The 26,556-nt window shown below is 40.1% G+C and overlaps 1 protein-coding gene across 11 annotated transcripts in view; it reads right to left on the reverse strand.

Annotated features, from left to right (window-relative positions):
• rnf213b (ring finger protein 213b) overlaps window positions 1-26,556 on the reverse strand; it is a 73,423-nt gene that overhangs the window by 15,245 nt on the left and 31,622 nt on the right. For 8 of the 11 annotated variants that reach the window (XM_036960490.1, XM_036960488.1, XM_036960487.1 and 5 more), the window contains 12 exons: window positions 25,731-25,866; window positions 25,274-25,462; window positions 24,954-25,087; window positions 24,645-24,820; window positions 24,262-24,465; window positions 23,909-24,096; window positions 23,637-23,757; window positions 20,102-20,202; window positions 18,075-18,254; window positions 17,690-17,835; window positions 17,261-17,360; window positions 136-247 (listed from right to left, as the gene is read on the reverse strand). In XM_036960490.1, the coding sequence (XP_036816385.1) occupies window positions 136-247; window positions 17,261-17,360; window positions 17,690-17,835; window positions 18,075-18,254; window positions 20,102-20,202; window positions 23,637-23,757; window positions 23,909-24,096; window positions 24,262-24,465; window positions 24,645-24,820; window positions 24,954-25,087; window positions 25,274-25,462; window positions 25,731-25,866 (1,787 nt within the window). Of the gene's footprint in view, window positions 1-135; window positions 248-4,068; window positions 4,273-4,453; window positions 4,617-5,687; window positions 5,754-5,877; window positions 5,925-17,260; window positions 17,361-17,689; window positions 17,836-18,074; window positions 18,255-20,101; window positions 20,203-23,636; window positions 23,758-23,908; window positions 24,097-24,261; window positions 24,466-24,644; window positions 24,821-24,953; window positions 25,088-25,273; window positions 25,463-25,730; window positions 25,867-26,556 lie in introns of those variants that run through there. The other 3 variants (XM_036960493.1, XM_036960494.1, XM_036960492.1) reach the window with 3 other exon arrangements.

Below are 26,556 nucleotides of genomic sequence, written 5' to 3' on the forward strand. Positions count from 1 at the left end.
TTTTTGACTGCACTGGGCATTTAAGATGAATGCACTAACTGTAAGTCGCTCTGGATAAGACCATCTCCTAAATGACTACAATATAAATGTGAATGTCATTAATGTGTAAAGTAATATTGTAGAGGTCTGTGTAACCTGGAAGCAGTTGACAAAGAGCAGGTAGAGCTCAGTGTGATCCTCCCTCTCCAAGATGTTCTTCTCTAGGCTCTGTAAGTAGTTCTGGATGTGACCTTTCACCTGCTCAAAACTGAGACAAATACAATGTGAGGAAATGGCTCCTTACCTAAAGACGTTCTGGTTTTATTATGTTTTCTCAAAGTATTTATTAGGTATGCTTGCTGAAAGCCAAGCCGACTTTAGAAATGATTAATACTTCTCATAAGTTGCCTTCCATTGCCAACATTAGTACCAAAACCATAAAAGCTACCAACTGCTGCTTGTTTAAAGCTTTGTGATACCATTTTAACTTTTTGAACTGTAACGGTTTTAAAGGTGCATAAAAGCTCCATTTGCTTGAATGGGAAGTGGTTGGATTCGCCACTGCTTTTGAACCGTTACAAACACCAAACCAACTCAACGTGGTTTGCCCGTCAAAAGAATGTTGATGCTGTTTGTACTTTTTGAAATATAACTGTTTAAATATGGAAAAAAGTTCCAGAGACTTCAAAGGCAACATTTTGATTCGCCACTGCTCTTGAAGCGTTTCCACTTTTTTACAAGGTTGAAATGTGCAGACTGACTCAACTTAGACGGCTTCAACACAGCTTTTTGCTACCATTCATATTTCATAAACTATAAAGCTTTTTGTGTCCCCATTCATTTCAATGGTGGAGTGCAGGCTCTAACATTCCAAACTATCACTGCCACAGCCCTTTCAGAATGTTCAAACTAAAATATTTGAGAGCTAAAAAACACATTCTATCGCTTATGATGCTATAGCACTCACTGTAGCCTACTATACTATCCCACTATAATAACTCCACACCTACAAAGCACCTCAAAATACAGTATGTCACTATAACTAATCCATAGCCTATGAAAACCCTATTATTACCAATACTACTACTACCATTATCACTGCCGTGACTACCACTGCTACTACTATTTCACAACCATAAATACGCAAAACTAGCAAGCACACACATTTACTTCAGGAAATGTCCTGTTCTCATTACTACTGTGATGCATAATTGCCATGGTAATTTGGAATGTTCAGTCAACAAGCATTATGGGAAGAATCTTAAATATAAAATATATTTAGACTTGTTTAACACTTGTTTGGTTACTACATGATTTCATATGTTATTTCATAGTTTTGATGTCTTCACTATTATTCTACAATGTAGAAAATAGTTGGGGAAAAAAACCTGGAATGAGTAGGTGTGTCCAAAGTTGACTGGTACAGTACATACCAACTTAGAAACTACTTAGTAGTGGCTAAAATGTGTGCTTTGTATAATAACAAATAAAGAAAGTTGCACTATGTATGCGCCCAACAATTTAATGGGTAAACCTCATAACCAACATTTCGGTAACGCAGTGCCTTCTTCAGGGTTGGTTAAAATGTGAACCTGATTAAAATATAGTGTTACCCATGCTTCATTGATAGGGAAGATAGAAAGAGGAGACAGGAAAGACAAGAGACAACAGTGTGTCATGTAGGCAGTACCCACGCCGACACAACGTGTGCTCTGTGGGCTGCGCCACTAACCACTAGGCCATAAAGATCTTTGATTTTGCATTGTTATACAGCTTTCAAAGCAAAAGGATATGTAATTTGTTAAATATTAAATGGGTAATCTGGGAATGGTACAACCATTTTTAGACTTAAATGATAAGACACTCTCCAGCAATTTTTCGTTTTTTTTTAGACAACTGCAAACTTCGAGAGTTGGCCATTAAATAAGTTGGTCTGATGGGTTTACTGGACGTCATCTGACTCCCCCTTTTGAAATGTCATGAGGATACCTGGACCACCTACTGAGATGTGACTTTTGTTAAGTAATGAAAAATGAAAAGGAGACTGGAGTGCATCTTTAAAGATATATAGCCATTCATTCTAGAACAATACAACTTAAAATTCCTCATGACCTTAGTGCAACTGTCTTACTTCATCAAAAGCGAAAATATAAGCATGTTTTACTCTATTGTCTGTAAACAAAATCATTGTAAAGCAACATTGTAAACCTTACAAAACATTGTTAAAGCCATCAGTCACTCCTTGCACCTAAAGCTCTGTCTATGAATTTGAGTTACATTTCTCCAGCCCTATCCCTCAGCTGTTAACCAAAGCAGGGTGTGTGTTTGTTTGAATCTCTTATTGCCCCTTAAATGAATAGGTAAATATATATTTAAAGTTATCCATCTTCACAAATAAATCAATACAATAGTAAGGCCCATTGAAAACAACACTCACTCAGGAAGATGTGCCCAGGGAAAAGGGGAGCAGATCTGGGGTAACTCAAAGACGTAATTGCACATACACTGGATAGAACTTTAGGCATTAGGCTACCTCCTTCCCCATTCTTGTTTTCCCAGGGCACATCAGCCTTTACTATGAAAGAAAAATCTCCCGAACGAATAGTACATGGACTCAGGCTGCCAATAAAACCCCGCCCTTGATTGTAGGAATCAATTCTTTAAATGGTAAGAAACACCATAATGAACAAGGCGCTCAGCATATAAAGGGAGCCGAACAAACTCTGCCCATTATCAAAAATTGAATCTGTGTCAGTGGGGTCGACAGTAGGACAGATGTAACTGCTGTCAGCATCTTCCCCACTGGATTTAAACTACACAAAGCCTGGCTGGTCGGTGCTGATCTGGGAGTTGATCCAGGACTGGTAACTGGACACTCTGGTGTAGACCCCAGGGAGATTAGGCCGAGCGCAGCCATAACCCCAACTAACAACACCAGACTGGACCCAGACGGAGTTCTGTTCAACCACCATTGGATCTCCTGAGTCACCCTGAGAAGATAGAGCAAGGTAAGTCTCTCAAAGTAATTAAAAGAAGGAAGGCTCTAGGAAATGGATTGGAACAGGGCCCAGTTCTACAAAAGTTATCTGATCAGATTTCATGCATAGAAACAGAATAAATAGGATGGGTGTATCTTTGACTTGAATGGGGACGCCCGTTCTATTAATTATATTTCTTTTTTTATTTTAACCCCCTTTTTCTCCCTAATTCCGTGATTATGATCTTGTCTCATTGCTGCAACTCCCCAACGGGCTCGGGAGAGGCGAAGGTCGAGTCATGCGTCCTCCGAAACATGACCCGCTAAGCTGCACTTCTTAACACCCGCTCGCTTAACCCGGAAGCCAGCTGCACCAATGTGTCAGAGGAAACACTGTTCAACTGCCGAGCGAAGTCAGCCTGCAGGTGCCCGGCCCGCCACAAGGAGTTGCTAAAACGCTACGTAAATCCCCTCTGGCCAAATCCTCCCCTAACCCAGACGACGCTGGGCCAACTGTGAGCCGCCCTATGGGACTCCCGGTCACGGCTAAGAGTCGAACCCCTGGCTGTAGTGCTGCTGTAACACTGGGATGCAGTGCCTTAGACCACTGCGACACTCAGGAGGCCCTATGAATACTATTTCCATACATTTAATACTATCTGATTCCCGAAATTCAATCAGAAAACTTTAGAAAAACTAGGCCAAGGAGAACAAGAAGATAGGTTAGCATGGACTTTACCTGACATGAGTCCTTGCCCCCTTCCAGAACACCAGCACAGAGCATGTTGTCTGTGATTGAGGCGACCCCATTCAGGCAGTCACACTGTGTTCCCCACAACTGGAACCTCCACTTCTTGCAGAGTCTGGGGTGGGGTAGGGGATCTGAAGGAAACAAAAGACTAGTAATGGGAGATCTTTAAATTGTCAATTTCAATTGTAATAATAACAATAAAAATCTATGTGCACTTGTGGCCACTGGGGATACTGTTTCACATAAGACATCATCTCATCAACATCTCCTACAATGGATAATTAACGTGTCCTCACCTCCTTCATTGGCATTGCCCCAGCCAGTCACCCAGCTCTCAGTGCCCTGGTGGAAAACACTGTCACTTGCTGCCAGACAGATGGGAAAGATGTAATCAGTGAAATTAACTGGTGAGGAGAGTCTGAGCAGAGCGATGTCGTTGTCATGTGTGCTTCCATTGTAAGCTGGATGTAAAATGATCTCATCCACAGTTGTGGACACTTCGTTGGGGTTACTGCCCTGCTGGTTCCGTCGACCAAGGATAATGCTCCAACCGTTTGGGCTTGCGCTTTGTTGGAGAAAAAAAGAAGACACATCAAAGTGACAAAATAGAAGATTAACACAGAATTAATGGACAATTACATTTTGAACAACTTATTTCAGCTGCATTACAATTTTTTATGTATATTTTTTTTACATATTCGTTTGTGCTAGAACCTTTATGTTCCCTGTATCTCACGCTAACTCACCTGGAGAAGCAGTGGGCTGCAGACATCACCCACTCCTTGTTGACGAGGGACCCACCACAAACGTGGCTGCCAGATTCTTGGAGGCTTGCCTGCCAGGGCCAACTTCCTGCAGGGGCATCTTGACCTCCCACTATTTTGTTGTTGACAGGAGTGATGCCACACACTGACATAAAATAGAGAATTTTGAAAATAAATACTTCACATTTGCCATAGGAATTAGAAGAATAATTTTGATTGGAAACCTATAGTGTGATATCTGCGCCTGGATTTCAGCCAAGCTGACTTTAGATGAAAATACAAGGTCATGTCAAGGTCATGTTAAGGTCATGTTAAGCAGTTGCAATGGCTGGTGCTTTGCTTGTAGTGAATGGTACCGTTGTAGACTAGGACAGATGAAACCACTATCTAATAACAATTCATTAATTTTATATTCCGCGCTGAGCTGAGTGATTAAAGGGAAAGTTGTAGGTTGTAGGTCAAATCTAAATAGTTTTCTTACCTCAAGAGGATGTGTGTCTATCTAAAAATGTGTATACAAGCTTTACGGAAACTCCTGTGAAGTAAGCCATGCATGGAATTCGAGAATAAAACTATAAAATGGATGAAAACAGTTCTGTTACAAAATAACTACTTATCCAGTGATATTAAACACAATATAAATTTAATTGAAGTGTGTGAGCTATTTTAGGACGTTTTTATTTTTACCTGTATACCATCAGCTTGTTTGCACTAAGGTGGGAGGTATGGCAATGTCTGAGGTGTGTTCTTAACATCTGCCAAAGTGCCAATTTCAGGCAGCGCAGGTTAGGACATTTAAGACCCACCTAAAACGTCTCTTAGCGATAACGCATTTTCCAGGCTACATATATAACATCTCATTAAGATGAGAGATGGTTTCAGTCAGTTACAATTCAGTCAGTCAGAGAGGAAGTGGATTCAAATCAGTTATTGGAGGTAATGTAAACTCCCCAGGGGTAGTTGATGTGGTGGCTGGAGTGGTATAAATGGCTGCAGGGAATAGACAGAGAGGTTGAAAACCAAGCACAAGCAATTCCTGTAAAGCCCTGTGGCCTCAAAATATGAGATTGTGTATTCTATTTAAGTGCTTAAAGCCTCACTGTTGTGTCATGCTGCCACCGCCGGGGGGAGGGAATCAAGATCAGCTAAATGAAATGTATATGTAAAATAGTAACACAATCATCATCATACAAAGTGGATAAAGTCCATACTCAACATCCACAGAAGAACCACAAGAACCTTCATTTGATTCCATTGTCAGAAGCTCCTTGTCCATTAAAATCTAGGAGCAAACATGAATATCATTATGCCCTTATTCAAAACTGGCTTGATTTACATCTGACATTTTGTATTTATTGACATTTTACATTTTGTATTCTACAACCAAATGTGTAAGATGAGCTCACCTGTTTCTGTGCATTCACCCGTTCGTTCTTCTATGTAGTCCTGTTGGCTTGGCACATTTGGCTTATATGTATGGCTAATATGTATGGCATATTACTATTTTCAACATTGTAGAATAATAGTGAAGTGATCAAAACTATGAAATAATACATATGGGATCATGTAGTGACCAAAAAACTGTTAAACAAATCAACATATATTTTATATTTGAGGTTCTTCAAAACCTTGATGACAACTTTGCACACTCTTGGCATTCTCTCAACCAGCTTCATGAGGTAGTCACCTGGAATGCATTTCAATTAACAGGTGTGCCTTGTTAAAGGTTAATTTGTGGAATTTCTTTCCTTAGTGCGTTTGAGCCAATCAGTTGTGTTATAACAAGGTCGGGGGGTATACAGAATATAGACCTATTTGGTAAAATACCATATGGCAAGAACAGATCAAATTAGAAAAGAGAAACGACAGTCCATCATTACTTTAAGACATGAAGGTCAGTCAATCCGAGAATGCCAAGAGTGGGCAAAGCTGTCATCAAGGTTTTGAAGAACCTCAAATATAAAATATATGTTGATTTGTTTAACACTTTTTTGGTTACTACATGATTCCATATGTGTTATTTCCTAGTTTGGATGTCTTCACTATTATTCTACAATGTGGAAAATAGTAAAAATAAATAAAAAACCTGGAATGAGTAGGTGTGTTCAAACATTTGACTGGTACTGCTATTTTCCAAACCTGGCTCCAGGGTTGGTAATTTACCTGTCTTATAACAGCGCTACTGGTGATATTTAAGACTCGCCAAAAGCTGGTATTAGTGGTAACACAATTGGTTATGACATCTATTTTGCCAGCGTAGGCACACAGTAGCCTATAACCAATGTTTTATTAAAATATCATGAGCAGCAAAACAGTCAGACATTCCAATTTTTCTATACATTAAAAAAAAACACATCTGTTTTACCATTTAGAAATGAAAGCACTTTATGTATCTAGTCCCCCCAATGTGAAGAAGTATTTGGACAAATTCACTTATAATGTATCATATTAGTCAAAAGTGTCGTATTTGGTCCCATATTCCTTTTACTAAAACCCAAATTGAAACTGTATAGCAATTACAATGTACCTACATTCATACAGTTTCTTTACAGTGTCCAGCTCACTAATAATCACTATAATGAATGCTAGACAGTCAGGGAGAATTGAACATTTAAAAAACAATTGATCGACAATTTTATCTTATTTTGACAGCGAGGAAATACAAGCAATTTTCATAACTGGAGGTGAATGATGACTGGAGTTGATTAATCATGGGCGTCAACAGGATTATCTTAAGAAAAAGCATGAAGGACTCATGAATAATGATGAGTGAGAAAACATTTATTTGGGGGAGGTATGATCTTTGTGCCTCTAAATGGCATCGCACTCATTATTCAAGATTAATTCATGATTTTCTAGAATCATGGTAGCATCCACATGAATGTAGAAGCATTCAGAAACATATTCTATTCTTACTTGCAATAAAAGTGACTACAAAATGGCATAATATATTCACCATTCAGTTTCTATTGGGTAAAACATAATTAAAAACACAAACAAAACAAACTGTAAATGCATCCAACAGGTTTGGAGAGTCACAAGCTTGATGGAGTCAATGCGTGCTAGGACTATGGGACCAATTACTATACTTGTGACTACTTTAATATACTATAAGCGAATTTGTCCAAATACTTCCCACTGGACATACACTGCTTGAATCAACAGTATTTCAACATGATTTTTAAACGTATTGTGACATGGAATCAAAGTGGAAAATACATTGGATTTGAAAAAAGTCAAACACCAGTACTGTTCATGCTTCATTTGAACCAGCATTGTAAACACTGACATTAGGGTAAAACTTCAACTTAAACACATTGATGTAACAACCTGTTAGTCAGTTTAAATCAATCTCATTTCAACATAATCATCAGAACTATGCATAGGTTGAAATTGCGTAGAAAATTCCACATAGAATCGTAAAAAAATATTTTTCATCTTATATTAAATAAAGTGTATATTAGGTTGCTGATATTATGTTGAATTTACATATTTTGCATTACTCATCTCATATGTATATACTGTATTCTATCCTATTCTACTGCATCTTAGTCTATGCTGCTCTGACATTGCTCGTCCAAATATTTATATATTCTTAATTCCATTCCTTTAGATTGTGTGTATTGTTGTGAAATTGTTAGATATTACTTGTTAGATATTACTGCACTGTTGGAGCTAGAAACATAAGCATTTTGCTACACTCGCAGTAACATCTGCTTAAACAGTGACTCTTACTGGTATACGAGAGACAATGCACTTCAGTGAGAATGAGTCTACCATCCAGATGCCTACCTCTATATACCCTGCTAAGCTTTGGAAACAAGCTGTGTTCGTTTCAGCTGAGCTATCATGTAAACCCATTTAGACATTGATCAGTGTGTTAAGACTTCAAATGGAGGGACATAAATTGCTTTAATTTCTAAACGGTAAAACAGATATGCATGAAAATACCTTCAAATAAAAGTTGACATTCTGTACTGTTGCCTGGATGCGGTAAAGGGGTTGATGGAACGCAGACCATTCCATTGAGACCAGATTGGCATATATTCAACAAATCTGATCTAACAAAGTAGATATTCGTCATGTCCGTCATGATTTATCTATTGTAACAGGCCCAAAATGTAAATACTTTAGTCCAATTTTGATATTTTGAGCTGTTTTTACTGCATAACATTTAGAAGTGATTTCTAAATACTAATTCTCATTTATATAAAAAAATGTGGGAACCCTGTGTCCAAGTATGCTACATGTAGTTATGTGTGTGTAAAATATTTCATCACAGGTAAGACATTTAACTTGTTTAGTATAGTTTGTTTGTCCGGTTTGAGTTTATTTTTTGAGTTTTATTTTATTTTTACAGGGACAGTGCACATTAATCAACGTTTCAGTAAAAGTGCCGGTTTTAGCCAGCCGGCTAATTTTCAACCGCAGTCCTTGGGCAGGTTATTACAAACAATTACAATATAGACAATAGCAACATAGGACAAGCAAGACATAGCATACAGACAGCGCAACATAGGACAAGCAAGACGTAGCATACAGACATAGCAACATAGGACAATCAAGACATAGCATACAGACATAGCAACATAGCAACATAGAACAAAAAGCAGCAAGACAACAGACAACATGGAAAGCGGCAATACACAGCTAGGGACCATGTTCACAAATCTGATTGACCTTTAGCCATGTCTTCATGCATTTTGTGAAAGTGTAGTGGAGTTATGTGTGTCTGATGGCAGTGTATTCAAGACATGGGAAGCTCTCACAGAGAAAACAGATTTACTAAATGTGCTTTTCCTTAGGGGAACTATACAGTCACCTCTCATGGCAGACCTTGTGGATATGCTGCCATATGTTTGGGTTTTCTGTTTAACAAAAATACTGAGTGGAGGGGGAGCCAGGGCATTTAGGATCTTGAATACAAGACATGTGTCGGTGTATTGCACAAGATCTTCCCAACTCAGGAGCTCATGCTTTCTGAGGATGTAACAGTGATGATGGCTATTGGGCTTCCTATCAAGCACTTCGAGAGCCTGTAGACAGACTGAATAGGTCTTAATGTTGTACAGCAAGCTTGGTCCCAACTAGTCAAGCAGTATGTTAAGTGGGGGAGTATCATAGATTTGAAGTACAGTTTTGCTACCTCTGTAGTCAAACAATTTCGTATAATCGGAAATTAGCTAGGTTGAATTTGGTTATTTGAATGACCTTTTTCACATGCTTTTTAAAAGAGAGTTACTTAAAATCAGATACCACCTGGAGCTTCTCCCCTGACACATAGACATCTGGCTCAGTTTGCCCTCCTTGTGAAGAACATGCAAACAGATTTTTTCACATTGAGATGCAAACACGATTCACTGAGCCACTTTGTAACCTGGACCATTACAGTAGTGAATATATAAATATAGTAGTGAATATATCAACCCCCCCTTATTTTCAATGACGGCCTAGGAACAGTGGGTTAAACTGCCTGTTCAGGGGCAGAAAGACAGATTTATACCTTGTCAGCTCGGGGGTTTGAACTTGCAACGTTCCGGTTACTAGTCCAACGCTCTAACCACTAGGCTACCCTGCCGCCTCATGACAAGATACAAGTGGACAGAGGAAGACACCAAGGTCTTTCTAAGTTTAATTCACAAACAAGACACATTTCCTAATACATTTTAGATTGGAAACTCCAAAGAAACTCCTCTGTTTCAAGAATTAAATCAGGACTTTCAAAGTGAGGGATATAACAAACCCTGGCACATCCTAAGAAATAAGTGCAAGGCCTTGAAACAGTGCTACCTGCATGAAAAAAGAGAAGTCGCTCGAATTGCTGGAGGTAAAAGCATGTATCGCTTCCTATCGGAAATGTAAGAAATCCTAAGATAAAAGACCTGTTGTTGCCTCAATGCACACCAACATAAACAGCTCACATGCTAGTAAGTTGGTTTGGCTATAGGCCGACAGCAAGTTGTCATACTCACAACATGTTCTGCCTGAGCATTGATTGTTGACTGCTGCTGGTGAAACTTGCAATCATTTTATGATTCACAATCTCCACATACTGTAGGTGATGACAATTAAGCTGAGGGAGAGGCATACCAAGAGGAGGATGATGAGGACAACCACCCTGGAGAGTACAGGTATTCCAGTCAATTCAGGAAGGACACTCAAATTCAAATTGACTTTAATGCTTTTCAATTAGGAAAATTTGGAAATTAAATTATAATTACTTTCTGAATTGAATGGATTTGAAATGTAACTGACCCATTCCCTGATATAAATTCCTCTTTTGAGAAATTAAACTAGGGGGGGGGGGGGGGGGTGTCATCAACTGAACCCCCCTCAGAGTGCTACATAGGCCTACATGCCTGTCAACAGATGCAGGTGAAAAAGCTGGAGCATATTTAGGCAAAGATTTAGCTATGCTATCAAAAACATTTATATCGCTTACTTAGTCGCTATAAGGATACATCAAAATTGGGATCACCTGATTCATTTAAAAAAAAATTGTTTAACCAGGTAAGACCCATTGAGTTTAAAAACATAGTTTGCGAGGGCGACCTCGCAAGAAGGCAAAACAGGGAAATAGCAGTGTGTACATAAAAAATTACAGAAAAATACTAAATACACACAAAAGAAAGTGTCACATACATTGGGGAGAACAAGTATTTGACACACTGCTGATTTGCAGGTTTTCCCACTTACAAAGCATGTAGAGGTCTGTAATTTTACACTTCAACTGTGAGAGACGGAATCTAAAACAAAAATCCAGAAAATCACATTGTATGATTTTTAAGTAATTAATTACCAGTGATGGGTAAGTGATGTAGCATTTTAAAGCACCATGATACACTGTGTCCAGGGTTTTCAAGGTCCTTGCTGAGGCATAAAGTCAATATCACCATACTCTAGCAGTGATAAAAAAGATATTTTCTGCCTCACATTGAAAAGCAAGATTTGTTCCTAAAATAGAAACCCAATTCCAACTTCAGTTTCTTGGTCAAGTTATCAATGTGCTGTTTGAAATTCAGCTTTTCATCTAACCAAATCCCAAGATACTTATAGGAGGTGACCCTATCAATTTTCTGGTGTTTTATAGTTAAAAATCTGCAAGTGATTCCATCTGTCTTTCATCCATCTTTCATGGAATGTTCAGATCTAATTAAAACATAGTTTCACTCAAATTCCAGTAGTCATCCAATCAATCAATCAAATGTATTTATAAAGCCCTTTTTACATCAGGAGATGTCAAAGTGCTATATAGAAACCCAACCTAAAACCCCAAACAGCAAGCAATGCAGATGTAGAAGCACACTGGCTAGGAAAAACTCCCTAGAAAGGCAGGAACCTAGGAAGAAAACTAAAGAGGAACCAGGCTATGGGGGGTGGCCAATCCTCTTCTGGCTGTGCCGGCTTGAGATTATAACAGTGCAAGGCCAAGATTTTCAAACGTTCATAGATGACAGATAGGGTCAAATAATAATAATCACAGTGGTTGTAGACTGTGTGCAACAGGTCAGCACCTCAGGAGTAAATGTCAGTTGGCTTTTCATAGCAGAGCATTCAGAGTTCAAGACAGCAGGTACGGTAGAGAGAATAACCCATTGTTGTTCTAGCTACTTAGGCATCTAATCTATCAGTACACATACACTGTAACAAGTGCTATGTTCAGATTTACCTAAACCATAGATTCACTCTGCACAAGCTTTGTTAAAAGATGTACTCAAATGTTCCATCTAATTGAAGTGACTGTGTGCCGAGACACCCACTGTTTACAATGCTTGTTAAGCATCTTGTTGACATTCACTCAAGTCAAGGGCTGGTTTGAGTGGGTTAGGGCGAAAGCAACAGACCGTAGACGAAAATCGAGGACGAAGTTGGGGGAGGTGCATCTGTTTATTATCTATCCTGTTGCCTAGTCACTTTACTCCAAGTTAAATGTACATATCTACCTCAATTACCTCATACCTCCTGCGCAGACAACTGAATGTCAACACCCGGATACTCTCCAACTACGACACCTGCCATATAGAGAGTGTGCTGACTTTCTGTTTCCTGACCTGGTACAGTGGGCTGTCAGTGGCCAATAAGGGTATGCTCAGGCGGACTGTGAAACTGGGGTCCAAGCTCTGCAGGCTGCAGTGTGTGTGTGTGTGTGTGTGTGGGGGGGGGGGGGGGGGGGGGGGGGGGGGGCAAAGGACAAAGGAAAATAAACAGGCAAAGGACAAGGTCAAACGCATCAGAGGACCCCACACACAATCTTGCCCAATCTTTTGAGCTGCTGCCTTCCGGATGGAGAACTGTTCAGTAAGAATTAGGTGCCAGGCGAGTTTAATTCCATCAGCCCTCGCACTGCTTTACAGTGGGACATATGCAGGTCCAATACATGGTCGGACAGAAGGCCGCAGAGACTTTGAATATGTAAAAATATAAATGTGCGACTTGTTTACTAACTCTCCGTACTGCATGTAATATAATATTGTGTATGTCTAGTTGTATGCTGACATCACAGAATGAATTTCCATGTAAATAAACAATAAAGTGTATAGTGTATATAGCCAAGTTATCGTTACACATTGTGTATTTAATATTACTTATTACTTTTATATTGTCTTTCTCTGCATTGTTGGGAAGGGCCCATAAGTACAATGCATTCGTAAAGTATTCAGACTGCTTGACTTTTTCCACATTTAGTTACGTTACAGCCTTATTCTAAAATCGATTAACTTCTTGGTGAGAGGGGGTCAGTATTAAGTAGCTTGGATGAATAAGGTGCCCAGAGTAAACTGCCTGCTACTCTGTCTCAGATGCTAATATATGCATATTTGTAGTAGTATTGGATAGAAGACACTCTGAAGTTTCTAAAACTGTTTGAATGATGTCTGTGAGTATAACATAACTCATATGGCAGGCGAAAACCTGAGAAAAATCCAACCAAGAAGTGGGAAATCTGAGAGGTTTTTTTTTAAACTCAGCCACTATTGTAGATACAGTGGGAGAGAGAGTTAGCGGGAGAGAGTTAGCGGGAGAGAGTTAGCTCTCGTTCCATTGCTTTTCTAAAGACATAGGAACTGTCCGGTTGGAACGTTATTGAAGATTCATGATAAAAACATCCTAAAGATTGATTCTATACTTAGTTTGACAAGTTTCTAAGGGCTGTAACGGAACTTTTTAAACTTTTTGTCCGACGTTCGGCGGGACCTGAACGCGCTTTTGGATTCGTCTACCAAACGCCCTAACAAAAGAAGCTATTTGGACATAAATGATGGACATTATCGAACAAAACAAACATTTATTGTGGAACTGCAATTCCTGGGAGTGCATTCTGGTGAAGATAATCAAAGGTAAGTGAATATTTATAATGCTATTTATGACTAATGTTGACTACCCAATATGGCGGATATCTTTTTGGCTGCTTTGTTGTCTGAAAGCTGTACTCAGATGATTGCATGGTTTGCTTTTTCCGTAAAGTTTTTTTGAAATCTGACACAGCGGTTTCATTAAGGAGAAGTTTTAGGCTGTAAAGTAACAAAATGTGGAAAAAGTGAAGGGGTCTGAATACTTTCTGAATGCACTGTAAGCATTTCAAATGTTAGTCTACACCTGTTGATTACAAAGCATGTGACAAATAAAATTAGATTTTTATTTGATTTGTGACAGCCGAAAGTCAGCAAGGCTCAGTGCAACATGGCAGTTTTGCCATTTATAAACGTTGTTGTTTATAATGAAATAAACATGTCTCCAACCCCCATATAACAAACACACTTACAAACTGAAAATGTGTGTATATTGTACAATTGTACAAAGTGGGAAAGAGTCTCATATCACATTAATTTGTACATATCCACTATATACAGTGGGGAAAAAACTATTTAGTCAGCCACCAATTGTGCAAGTTCTCCCACTTAAAAAGATGAGAGAGGCCTGTAATTGTCATCATAGGTACACTTCAACTATGACAGACAAATTGAGAAAATCCAGAAAATCACATTGTAGGATTTTTAATGAATGCATTTGCAAATTATGGTGGAAAATTAGTATTTGGTCACCTACAAACAAGCAAGATTTCTGGCTCTCACAGACCTGTCACTTCTTCTTTAAGAGGTTCCTCTGTTCTCCACTCGTTACTTGTATTAACGGCACCTGTTTGAACTTGTTATCGGTATAAAAGACACCTGTCCACAACCTCAAACAGTCACACTCCAAACTCCACTATGGCCAAGACCAAAGAGCTGTCAAAGGACACCAGAAACAAAATTGTAGACCTGCACCAGGCTGGGAAGACTGAATCTGCAATAGGTAAGCAGCTTGGTTTGAAGAAATCAACTGTGGGAGCAATTATTAGGAAATGGAAGACATACAAGAACACTGATAATCTCCCTCGATCTGGGGCTCCACGCAAGATCTCACCCCGTGGGGTCAAAATGATCACAAGAACGGTGAGCAAAAATCCCAGAACCACACGGGGGGACCTAGTGAATGACCTGCAGAGAGCTGGGACCAAAGTAACAAAGCCTACCATCAGTAACACACTACGCCACCAGGGACTCAAATCCTGCAGTGCCAGACGTGTCCCCCTGCTTAAGCCAGTACATGTCCAGGCCCATCTGAAGTTTGCTAGAGAGCATTTGGATGATCCAGAAGAAGATTGGGAGAATGTCATATGGTCAGATGAAACCAAAATATAACTTTTTGGTAAAAACTCAACTCGTCGTGTTTGGAGGACAAAGAATGCTGAGTTGCATCCAAAGAGCACCTTACCTACTGTGAAGCATGGGGGTGGAAACATCATGCTTTGGGGCTGTTTTTCTGAAAAGGGACCAGGACGACTGATCCGTGTAAAGGAAAGAATGAATGGGGCCATGTATCGTGAGATTTTGAGTGAAAACCTCCTTCCATCAGCAAGGGAATTGAAGATGAAACGTGGCTGGGTCTTTCAGCATGACAATGATCCCAAACACACCGCCCGGGCAACGAAGGAGTGGCTTCGTAAGAAGCATTTCAAGGTCCTGGAGTGGCCTAGCCAGTCTCCAGATCTCAACCCCATAGAAAATCTTTGGAGGGAGTTGAAAGTCTTGAGATAAACTTTTGTTATTGACCAAATACTTATTTTCCACCATAATTTGCAAATACATTCATTAAAAATCCAACAATGTGATTTTCTGGATTTTTTTTTCTCATTTTGTCTGTCATAGTTGAAGTGTACCTATGATGAAAATGACAGGCCTCTCTCATATTTTTAAGTGGGAGAACTTGCACAATTGGTGGCTGACTAAATACTTTTTTGCCCCACTGTACATGAATTGCAGCAAAGTTGGTTCCTGTTTCAGTCAAGTCTTTGGTCACGTTCTCGTCGGTCAAAATGTTTGTTTCTTATATAATGACAAACCGGGGCATAGGTTTAACTACTTTTAATGAACATATACTTCAGCTAGAAAACTCCATGTTTAGCCATGGAAGGCATTCTTTAACCATCTGCATAGCCTTCTGGGTAACGTATTCTAAATGTTATTAGCACATAACAACACAAAACGAAAACACCCTAATGATTGGTTGACAATAGAGCTTCCCACAATGCAGGTGATGGCTGCAGAATTAAGTTGTTGAAGAGCAACTGTAGAAACTTGCCGCCAAAAATTAATGACCTCATGTTCACGCAGTCGACATGTAGACACAAGTCTGACTATTTTTATCCCCATAATGCAACACACTTTGAAAAGCGGTAACCATCGACTTGATGATCATCCAATGGGTTTTGAAAAAGAGGCGAGGAGAGAGGACGCGAGGAGTATGCAATTGAGAAAATGCCCCAATCATTCTACACCTCAACCAGTCAAGGCTCCAGAGTTCCTTCCGGTCTGGAAGCACGCTTTCAAACTTTTTGAACTATAACCGTTTTAAATTTTCATAAAAGCTTCATAGACTCCAAAGGCAAAATCTGGATTTGCCACTGCTCTTTATCCGTTTCAGCTACAAGGACCAACCCAACATTGAAATGTGCAGACCGACTCAACTTAGACGGCTTCAACACAGCTTTTTGCTACCATTCATACTTCATAAACTGTAAATGACAGAATGCAGGCTACAACATTCTAAAAAGAAATCACTGCCACAAAACCATCAGAATGTTCAAACTAAAACATTTTGAGAGCTTAAAAACCCATTCTATGGCTTATGCTATAGTACAATGTTTGCCAACTCCGGTCCTCGAGTAACCCCAACAGCACAAATTTGTGTTGTAGTCCCGAACAAAAACACCGGATTCAACTTGTCAAGAGCTTGATGATCAGTTGACCAGTAAAGTCAGGTGTGCTAGTCCGGGGCCACAACACAAATATGTACTTTTGGGTGTACTGGAGGACCGGAGTTGGGAAACACTGCTTATTACTCACTTTAGCCTACTATATTAGCCCACTATAACCCATTATAATAACTCCACACCTACAAACCACCTCAAAATACAGTAGGTCACTATAACCCCATAGCCTATGAAAGCCCTATTACCATCAATACAACTAAAATTTGTTTTTAACTTACTCTGGATTTTATTTTTTATAAATACAATAGGGGTAGGCCGTCATTGTAAATAACAATTTGTTCTTAACTGACTTGCCTAGTTAAATAAAGGTTAAATAAATAAAATTAATAAACAATACTTTTGAGCAGTTTTTATCGGTCTTAAAAACAAAAGCCATAAAGTGATAGAGTAAGGCCAGCTCTTTCACAGACAATGTGAGAGAAATGTGTGCATATGTTAGTAGATGTCAGAGTAGAATGTATACTTTGAAGTGCCTGTACCTGTATTGCAGCAGGAGTTTAGGTAGTACAGAGCGGACAACAGGACTGTTGTCAACACACTCTAGGAAGGGAGTGAGCTCTCTGGTCCTGTATACATTCCCTACAAACACACACACATAAATGACAAGTCTCATTCAATGACCTTTCTTAATCAAAACGTTGAACTCTAAAGCTAACATTAGGCTATAACTAGCAATACAAATGGCTTTTTGAGATAATATTACTACAAAGATCATACATGAAATATTAGCTAGCGACCCAGCCAGCTAACATTATGCTTTAACTTGCAATGAAAACGACTGTATGACAAAATTAAAAACGTATAATATCAGGCATACAAAATCAGAACATGTAGATGTAATATATGAATTGGCTCCAGCCACTACACAGTAGCTCAAAATGGCTTCCCATCTCCTCCAGGGCACTCACCTTGTGCAGAGATGAGTAGTGAGAAAAGCAGCTCTACGACACCCTCTCTGGGGCTCTCCCCGTCAGACAGACAGAACCGGGAAACCACCTCCAGGAAGAAGGAGTTACAGCAGCCCCTGATCTCTGCATGCTGCTGCAGGGCTGACCTGAGATAGCACAGGGGTTTGTCACAGCACTGGAGTCAATCCATTCACTGGGAATGCTGGACGCTTCACTGAAACACTTACTGACGAAAATATCATCTGTCACATTCATAAAGACCTTTCTACTACAATTTGTATAAACTTTGTGCTGTGTGATGGGGTAAAGACAAATGCACGCTTCAGAAAAGGTAAATTAGGTAAGATGGTGAAGGGTGGATGTTGAAGGCCGTTTCTGAACTCACTTGATGGTTTTAGATACAGAGGGTTGGAAGTTTGGTGGCAGGTCTTCCCTGCACTTGGGACAGTAATGCCTGTCTGTCTGGAGGCTGCTCTGGAGGCAGGACAGACAGAAGACATGTCCACAGGGCAGGGTGGATGGCTCTTTGAGCTCTGATAGGCACACTGGGCAATTGATGCCAAACCTAGGAGGTAGAAAGTATCATGAGAAATAATAAATACAACTATGGCTCAATATACTGTGGAAAATATCAAGTTTACTGTTAAAGTGATGTGAAGCTGAAATCACTGAAACACTAAATGGCCAAAAGTATGTGGACAACCTTTCAAATTGGTGTATTTGGCTATTTCAGTTATACCCATTGCTGACAGGTGTATAAAATCGAGCATGCAGCCATACAATCTCCATAGACAAACATTGCCAGTAAAATGGCACGTACTGAAGAGCTCAGTGACTTTCAACGTGGCACCATCATAGGTTGCCCCCTTTCCAAAAAGTCAGTTCGTCAAATTTCTCCCCTGCTAGAGCTGCCCCAGTCAACTGTAAGTGCTGTTATTGTGAAGTGGAAATGTCTAGGAGCAACAACGGCTCAGCCGAGTGCTAAAGCACATAGCTCGTAAAAATAGTCTGTCCTTAGTTGCAACACTCACAACCAAGTTCCAAACTGCCTCTGGAAGCAACGTCAGCACAATAACTGTTATTTGGGAGCTTCATAAAATGGGTTTCCATGGCCGAGCAGCTGCACACAAGCCTAAAATCACCATGTGCAATGCTAACACGGAACCCAAACCGGCTGCGCGTGTGCGCCATCGTGCATACATTTATTTTGTATTGCTAGCTAATTTGTCCTATTTAGCTAGCTTGCTGTTGCTAGCTAATTTGTCCTGGGATATAAACATTGAGTTGTTATTTTACCTGAAATGCACAAGTTCCTCTACTCCAACAATTAATCCACACATAAAACAGAAAACCGAATTGTTTCTAGTCATCTCTCCTCCTTCCAGGCTTTTTCATCTTTGACCTTATTTGGTGATTGGCATCTACACTTTCATAGTATTACCACGACATCCTGCAACAGTTCGTCTTTCAATCACCCACGTGGGTATAACCAATGAGGAGATGGGAGAGGCAGGACTTGCAGCGCGATCTGCGTCAGACATAGGAATTACTTCTATTTTAGCCCTTGGCAACGCAGACGCTCGTTGGTGCGCATGAGAAGTGTAGGTGCAATAAGTGAATAACATGGATTTCAAAATTTATTTTGCAACGCTCGCGCACGCGACGTGTCCGTTCTGGTCAGCATGTAAGCGTTGGCTGGAGTGGTGTAAAGCTTGCCGCTATTAGACTCTGGAGTGGTGGAAATGCGTTCTCTGGATTTATGAATCACGCTTCACCATCTGGCCATCCTACGGACGAATCTAGGTTTGGCAGATGCCAGGAGAATGCTACTGGTGCCAACTGTAAAGTTTGGTGGAGGAATAATGGTATGGGGCTGTTTTTCATGGTTGTTCTAGGCCCCTTAGTTGCAGTGAAGGGAAATCTTAACACTACAGCATACAATGACATTCTAGACAATTATGTGCTTCTTTGTGGCAACAGTTTGGGAAAGGCCCTTTCCTGTTTCAGCATGACAATGCCCCTGTTTCAGCATGACAATGCACAAAGCGATCGGTGTGGAAGAACTTGACTGGCCTGCACAGAGCCCTGACCTCAACCCCATTGAACACCTTTGGGATGAAATAGAACGCCGACTGAGAGCAAGGTCTATTCGCCCAACATCAATGCACAACCTCACAAATGCTCTTGTGGCTGAATGGAAGCAAGTCCCTGCAGCAATGTTCCAACATCTAGTGAAAAGCCTCCCCAGAAGAGTTGAGGCTATTATAGCAGCAAAGGCGGGATCAATTCAATACAAATGCCCATGATTTTGGAATAAGATGTTCAACGGGCATGTGTCCACATACTTTAAGCTATGTAGCGTATATTAGTTTAATACAAAACCAAACAATATGATATTGAATTCAGTCTTACCGCAGATCCCCGCTGATGCACTTTTGATGATAGGAGTTGAGGATACGAATCAGCTGCTGCAATGTGTCCACATTCCTCAGATCAGGAGAGTCCTGCATCAGCTGAGAGGAAGAAAAACATAAAAACTGCAAACTGATTCCAACATGTTGAATAGGCCTTGCAGAGTTCTCTTTAAACATGACAAATAATGTGTAATCAATCAAGGGCGGGCGGTGGTGTAGTGGTGCCCTGAGAAGTGGGTATACTCTAATTTTGCCAAACATTTCCTGAATGACCCACCTGGCGAAGGAAAGGCGCCCTGTGTGAAAAATAATTTGACAAACAGTGACATACATTCCGAATGACCTAAAATTAGGAATACCATATTGGTCTTTCAAAGACAGGCCAACCCAAGCTGTACTGTGCAGTAGGCTAATAGTAGGTCTACTATTGACATAGATACATGAGAATGTCATCTAAGTCAGAAATCTTAAAAAAAAAATAGTTTCGGTCTCAAAGTCACATTTTATTAAAATAAATTGGATGCTTTAACCTCTACTGGATTAGTGTCCTGATGCACAATATGCGATATTTGACTAGAATGGCATTGAAAACAAAAGCATGTCTTATATTGTCAGAAAGCTTAAATGAGCGTTCATCTAACTGCGGTGTCCAATTTACAGTAGCTATTACAGCGGAAAAAAAGACCATGCTATTGTTTGATGTTTGATGATTGTGCACAACTACAAACCACTTTTATCAAGGCAACTGGTTTGATACATTCACCTCTGATGGTATATAATGTATTTACATTCACAAATCTTGCTCTGATTTGTTATTCTGAGGGTTCCAGAGATACAATGTAGTGTAGTTTTGTTTGATAAAATACATTTTTATATACTAACACGATCCATGTTGTATACGGCGTTTTACATGAATTCCGACACTTTCAACTTGCAACAAAACAATCTATGAAATCTAACTGGCTAAACCTTGTTTCACCCGGTCAGGTTTGGTTTCTGTGCAATCCTCAGATGCTCTAGAAGGCAACCAGGCCTTGCTTCATCATTCTACATTACGTATTGGCTACACAACAGGTCAATTAGTCCATGGAGGACAGCCATCATTATGCAACAATGAGACGGACGGTGTTCACTTGATTGTCTGTCTCTTGGTCCAATGACCACCTATCGTTTTGAAACATAGCTAACTAGATAGCCAATGAGCTGGGCTTTACATGAGTATGCGATGCCCTTTGTAGGACTAACGCCCATTGTCCTATGGCTGCGCGCAACGCGATTCATTGTCCATAGAAAATCCATAGGACGCAGGGCAGTTTACATTAAGTTTTCTCAACACTGAAAAAGTACAACATGGATCCTAAGAGTGTAAACGCTAAATCAAAGTTCAAGTATACACATTTGGAGGAGATTATTGCAGAAATTGACCGGGAGAGTGACATGAGAAGTCCTGCGCGCAATAAAGATTGGAAGGAAAAGGTAACATTCCTTTTATATCAGTAAGTAAAATACGTTTTTGCAAAGCTGTCATCAAGGCAAAGGGTGGCTAAATATAAAATATTTTTTGATTTGTTAAACACTTTTTTTGGTTACTACATGATTTCATGTTTTCATTCATAGTTTTGATGTCTTCACTATTATTCTACAATTTAGAAAATAGTAAAAATAAAGAAGCCCTGGAATGAGTAGGTGTGTCAAAATGTTTGACTGGTTTTGTATGTTTATAGATATATGTTGTGTATTTGATGCAGTGCTCACCCCTGCTAAGATGCTTAGCAGTGCTCACCCCTGCTAAAATGCTAAGCAGTGCTCACCCCTGCTAAGATAAAGGTTAAATAAAATAAGTATTCGCAAACTTGAGTTCTAACCAATTTTTTTTTTGTTTAAAAAAAAAAAATCCTCAATAGTGGTCAAGAGTAGGATGACCTGTGGCAACTTCAGACACCACATTCAAGTCCTCTATCCCCCACTCATTCAAATGTAGGAATTGGTTCCTCCAGTCTGACCCCTCTGCTGTCTCTGTCTCCACACCCACCCCCGCCGGGCCATATAGAGTGAAGGTTAGTACCGTTTTATGTAGGGAAGCTAATGTAGGGAAGCTAGGGAAGCTAATCATGTATGACATTCCTGGGGGTGTGTAAATTGTACTTTTTTTATTACCATGGCATTTTTGTATGTTCTCTGTAGTTATGTACTTGGAAATGTATCAATTGACTAATTTGGCCACTTGGGTACAATTGGGCAAACTCGTGAGGGACAGCTGGGAGACTTGATACAAAATATTATGTAGATATCTCATTCTTGAATGTATCAGTCTGAAACTTTGCACATGACTGGACAACACCTAAATTACACCCAGCTTCCTAAATCTAAATTACACCCCCAATCTTTTGCATTTCAAAGATTATGCAACAAAAATAGAAAATGCATGTTTTTTTGGTTTTATCTTTTATCAGATCTAATGTGTTATATTCTCCTACATTAATTTCACATTTCCACAAACTTTAAAGTGTTTCCATTCAAATAGTACCATGAATATGCATATCCTTGCTTCAGGTCCTGAGCTACAGGCAGCTAGATTTGGATATGTCATTTTAGGTGGAAATTGAGATGTAGGGTACAAATGCTCACACCACATCAGGAGACCACTTTTGAGGCTTGGGAAAAATCCACAAAATGTAGATTTGAGTTACCCTTTATTCAACTGCATTTGGCACCTAATATTGTTTGGTTATCGGTGTTTCTGTAGCGCACATGAGATGGCCACTGGATTGATGCAAATAATCATGATATATTTCTGTCAGACTACTTTGTAGCTCTAACATTTAATTGAGAAGATTTTTGAGAAAGCCTTTCCATCTACTAGAAGACAGTTAAGCCTATCATTAGCATCACTATATTTTTCCTGTTCCTTCATTGTTTGAAACCTCTGTTTTACTTCATATTATGAGGCATATCTTACCTTTCTTCAAAGTAGCCGATAGCCAAAATCCCACCATAGAAACGTGGAGGCATTTATTTTATAAAGACTTATGCGCTCTCCTGTTCAACTTTCTTTCATTGTCGATCAGCCAAAGGAATTATTTTATTTATATTAGCAGACCATAATAGTTGTTGTATCTTTCGATCTCTCCTCTTTCTAAATTTCTAAACCGATATTTCCATCTTGTTCCATGAAATTACTTGCATGTGCGGTGTGCATTTTAGAACAGTGTTTTCCACAAATTGCATTTTGAAACATTTGTGTGTAGGCCTACCAATGTGTGCATATTGCTAGCTTAAAATTTCAAGAAATAATAATTTATCAACATTTTAAGCTAAACATTCTGATCTGTTCCATCAGCCTTATTAATTGATACAGTATATACCTCCACCACACTACTTTGATACGCATCCTGGGGATTAATAAGGGAGTATACACTATGTCCTAAATGTGGGTATATAGCAAAATACCTGCGTATACCCTCCACTACACAACTGTAACGGTGGGGGGATCATTATTGCTAATACTATCAACAACCCAAATTCTCACTTACGCTTTGGAGAAGGCTACAGTGTTTCAGAGCCAGATCCTCCAGACTGGGGTCTATCTGTTTCCCCTCAAACAACACCTGCTGGATGAATGCTGCTACTACAAGCATCCCACGCCAAATAGACCTGAAGGACAGAAGAAGTTGAAGAAGGTGACTAATATAAAAAAAAATCTGTATTTTGACTTTATTTGGTATGAATCAATCTACTGATCAACTAATGAGTCAGTCAATCAATTAATCAAATAATAACTAACTATATCAATCAATGAATGTACCTGATAGAGTCCAGGTGCTGGAGACAGCCAGGGTTGCAGAGGGAGCTGTACTTCTCACTGAATGCTCTATCCAGACATGGCTGTAGGAGCTCCACTCTGCGTAAGAGGGACTCACACTCTGACAGGGACGTCACAGTCTGCAGCTTCGTCCTCTCCACACAAATTCCAAGAGCCAAAATGTCCTCTAGCTGCCACAAAAAAAGATTGTCATCATGCTTTCTTTTTTCCTCCAGGTCGTAACATAATTCTTTGAGTGTTGTTCCTTGTGGCCATATGTGACCAGGGAAAACTTCCAGCCCAAGTGAAACTCTTAACTCTGGACCTTATTTACGGTGTAATTGATGTGATCTCACCATGTCTGTGGGCTTTGTGTGTGAGGCCTGCTGTAGAATGTCTGGGGCCAGCTGGGGCTGCAGCAGCAGGATATGGGACAGAGTGTCCAGTCTGGGAGCATAGTGTCTAGCTGCAGCCATCACCCAGGCAGGGGACAGATCAGGGTTAATGGTCATGGAACGCTGGAGTTCAGACACACAGCCCAGCGCCGCTCTGGTCAACACCTGTGTACGGGAACAGGGGTAACCAACTTGAGAAAATATAATGGCAACACTTATGAATGATAATTCATAGTTCATAAATTGTTCATTTAATTGACAGTTGTTAGTTTTCCCAATATCTTTTTACTAGACTGTTTTAAAATGTGATGTGAAATGGTATCTCAAGATTCACACAGTCGCACCCTCAGCTCATCTTCAGATTTGATCTTGAAGGAAAGCAGCAGAAAGTCACGCAGGTATCGTTTGTCCAAGTCCAGGTGCTCCTGGTCTGAGAGTTTCCCTATAAGGCTACCGAGCTTGCTACTGGTGGCCGTGCTCACAAACTGGACAATCCTCTGGGTGCTGTCATCCTCTGTGACTGAGAGAGAGTGAGATTCATTAGTTAGACAATACACTCGTAGCATAATATAATTGATTTAATTCTAGATAGTCCCAATACGGACACATGATTAGGGACATAGATAAACCAGGTAACAAAGGTTGTCACTCACCTGGTATAAACTCTGATTCCTCCCACAGGCTTTGGAAGTGCCTTCTAATGAGCCAACTGAAGGGGGCAGCACAGGGCTGTTCCTCACCACCCAACCTTAAGTAATGTTGCACCAAGACCTCCTGGTCTGACCCACTAGAGAGGAAAAGGAAAATTGAATTATACAACTATATATCAGTCAGGTATTTTATTTAGTTGTTTTCTTAAATTGAAATCAAAAAGGTTATTGGAACTACTCATAGTGACATTTATACAGACAGATCTCAGCAAGTACAAAACAATTGCCCTTCGGGGACAATACCAATTTACTGAACTGGATACCTGGAGTTTTGTGGTGGTGTAAGGTCCAGAATATGTCTGTCTGCCAGAATGTCCAACCAAAGCTGTATGAGGGCCTTACTGAGGCCAGCAGAGATCAGCAGGTCCAGGTTTGCATCCCTGTCCAGAACCTCCACCATATAGGCCAGGACTGGAGTCAGGGTGGACTGCAGACAGCGCCATAGGGTGTGTCTTACAGTGAAGGAATACACAGAGAGAACATATCAGACCCAGGAAGTAATACTAAGGAAAGCATCTTCTTATATCAACTATATATGTACAACGCACATCAGACCCAGGAAGAAATACTAGAGTTGATATAGGAAGATACCTATCTTCTATCCAAGACAAGTGTTATTGTTCATGGTCGGTCATATAAGATGGTGTTGGTGCTCGACAACCTTAGAGTTCTACTTTAAATTGTTCTACTACTAAAGTGTTGTACCAGGTGTTCTACTACCTTAGAGTGCCACCCTCCTGGAGAGCCTGGCGTTTCTTGGCTTCTCTGTTCACCCACTCCCCTGGATTGTGAACCAGCTCCTCCCTCTGTACCAGGGTCCCTGCCAGTCTACCCAGCAACACGTTCTGGAAAAGAGCTGTAGGGCACATGAAACAGTATTATCTAAGGGGCAGATCGAAATGTACTGGGGAGGGTTCAAAGTAGAGAAGGGTTGTCAGACTTTTGGGGGGGCTTTGGGGAGGGTTGTGTGTTTTTATAGAGGGCACAGGGGAGGGTAGTGCATTTTTTTCCTCCTGGTTTACATTCACTCTTCAGCTCGTATTTTCCTTAGAAACACCGGCTTGACTTACTTTTGATATTACCCTAATAAAGTTTAGAAACGTTTGTGAAGGTATGGTGTGGCTATTATTAAGCTTTAGTTACTGCAGGCCTATGATATGAAGGCAGTGTGCCCCGGCACTCCAACTGACTCCGACTTGTGGTGAGGAAGACTGTAACAATATAATGCTTATCTTTATACAAATATACTGATCGAAAAATTTCAAATTACCCTCCTTCTGAATGTCTATATCTGTATAGCAGGTGCAGTAGCCTGCCACCGGCATATCTCTATCTCTCTGGGGTTAGGCCTAAAATGATCTTACACTAACGTGTCACATGACACCGGGGAGGAAAAATGGCTAATTGGGCCCAATTTGGACATTTTCACCTAGGTGTGTACTCACTTTTGTTGCCAGCGGTTTAGACATTAATGGCTGTGTATTGAGTTATTTTGAGGGGACAGCAAATTTACACTGTTATACAAGCTGAACACTCACTACTTTAC

Source organism: Oncorhynchus mykiss, chromosome 23 (genome assembly GCF_013265735.2).
Source record: "Oncorhynchus mykiss isolate Arlee chromosome 23, USDA_OmykA_1.1, whole genome shotgun sequence".
Classification (NCBI taxonomy): Eukaryota; Metazoa; Chordata; class Actinopteri; order Salmoniformes; family Salmonidae; genus Oncorhynchus; species Oncorhynchus mykiss.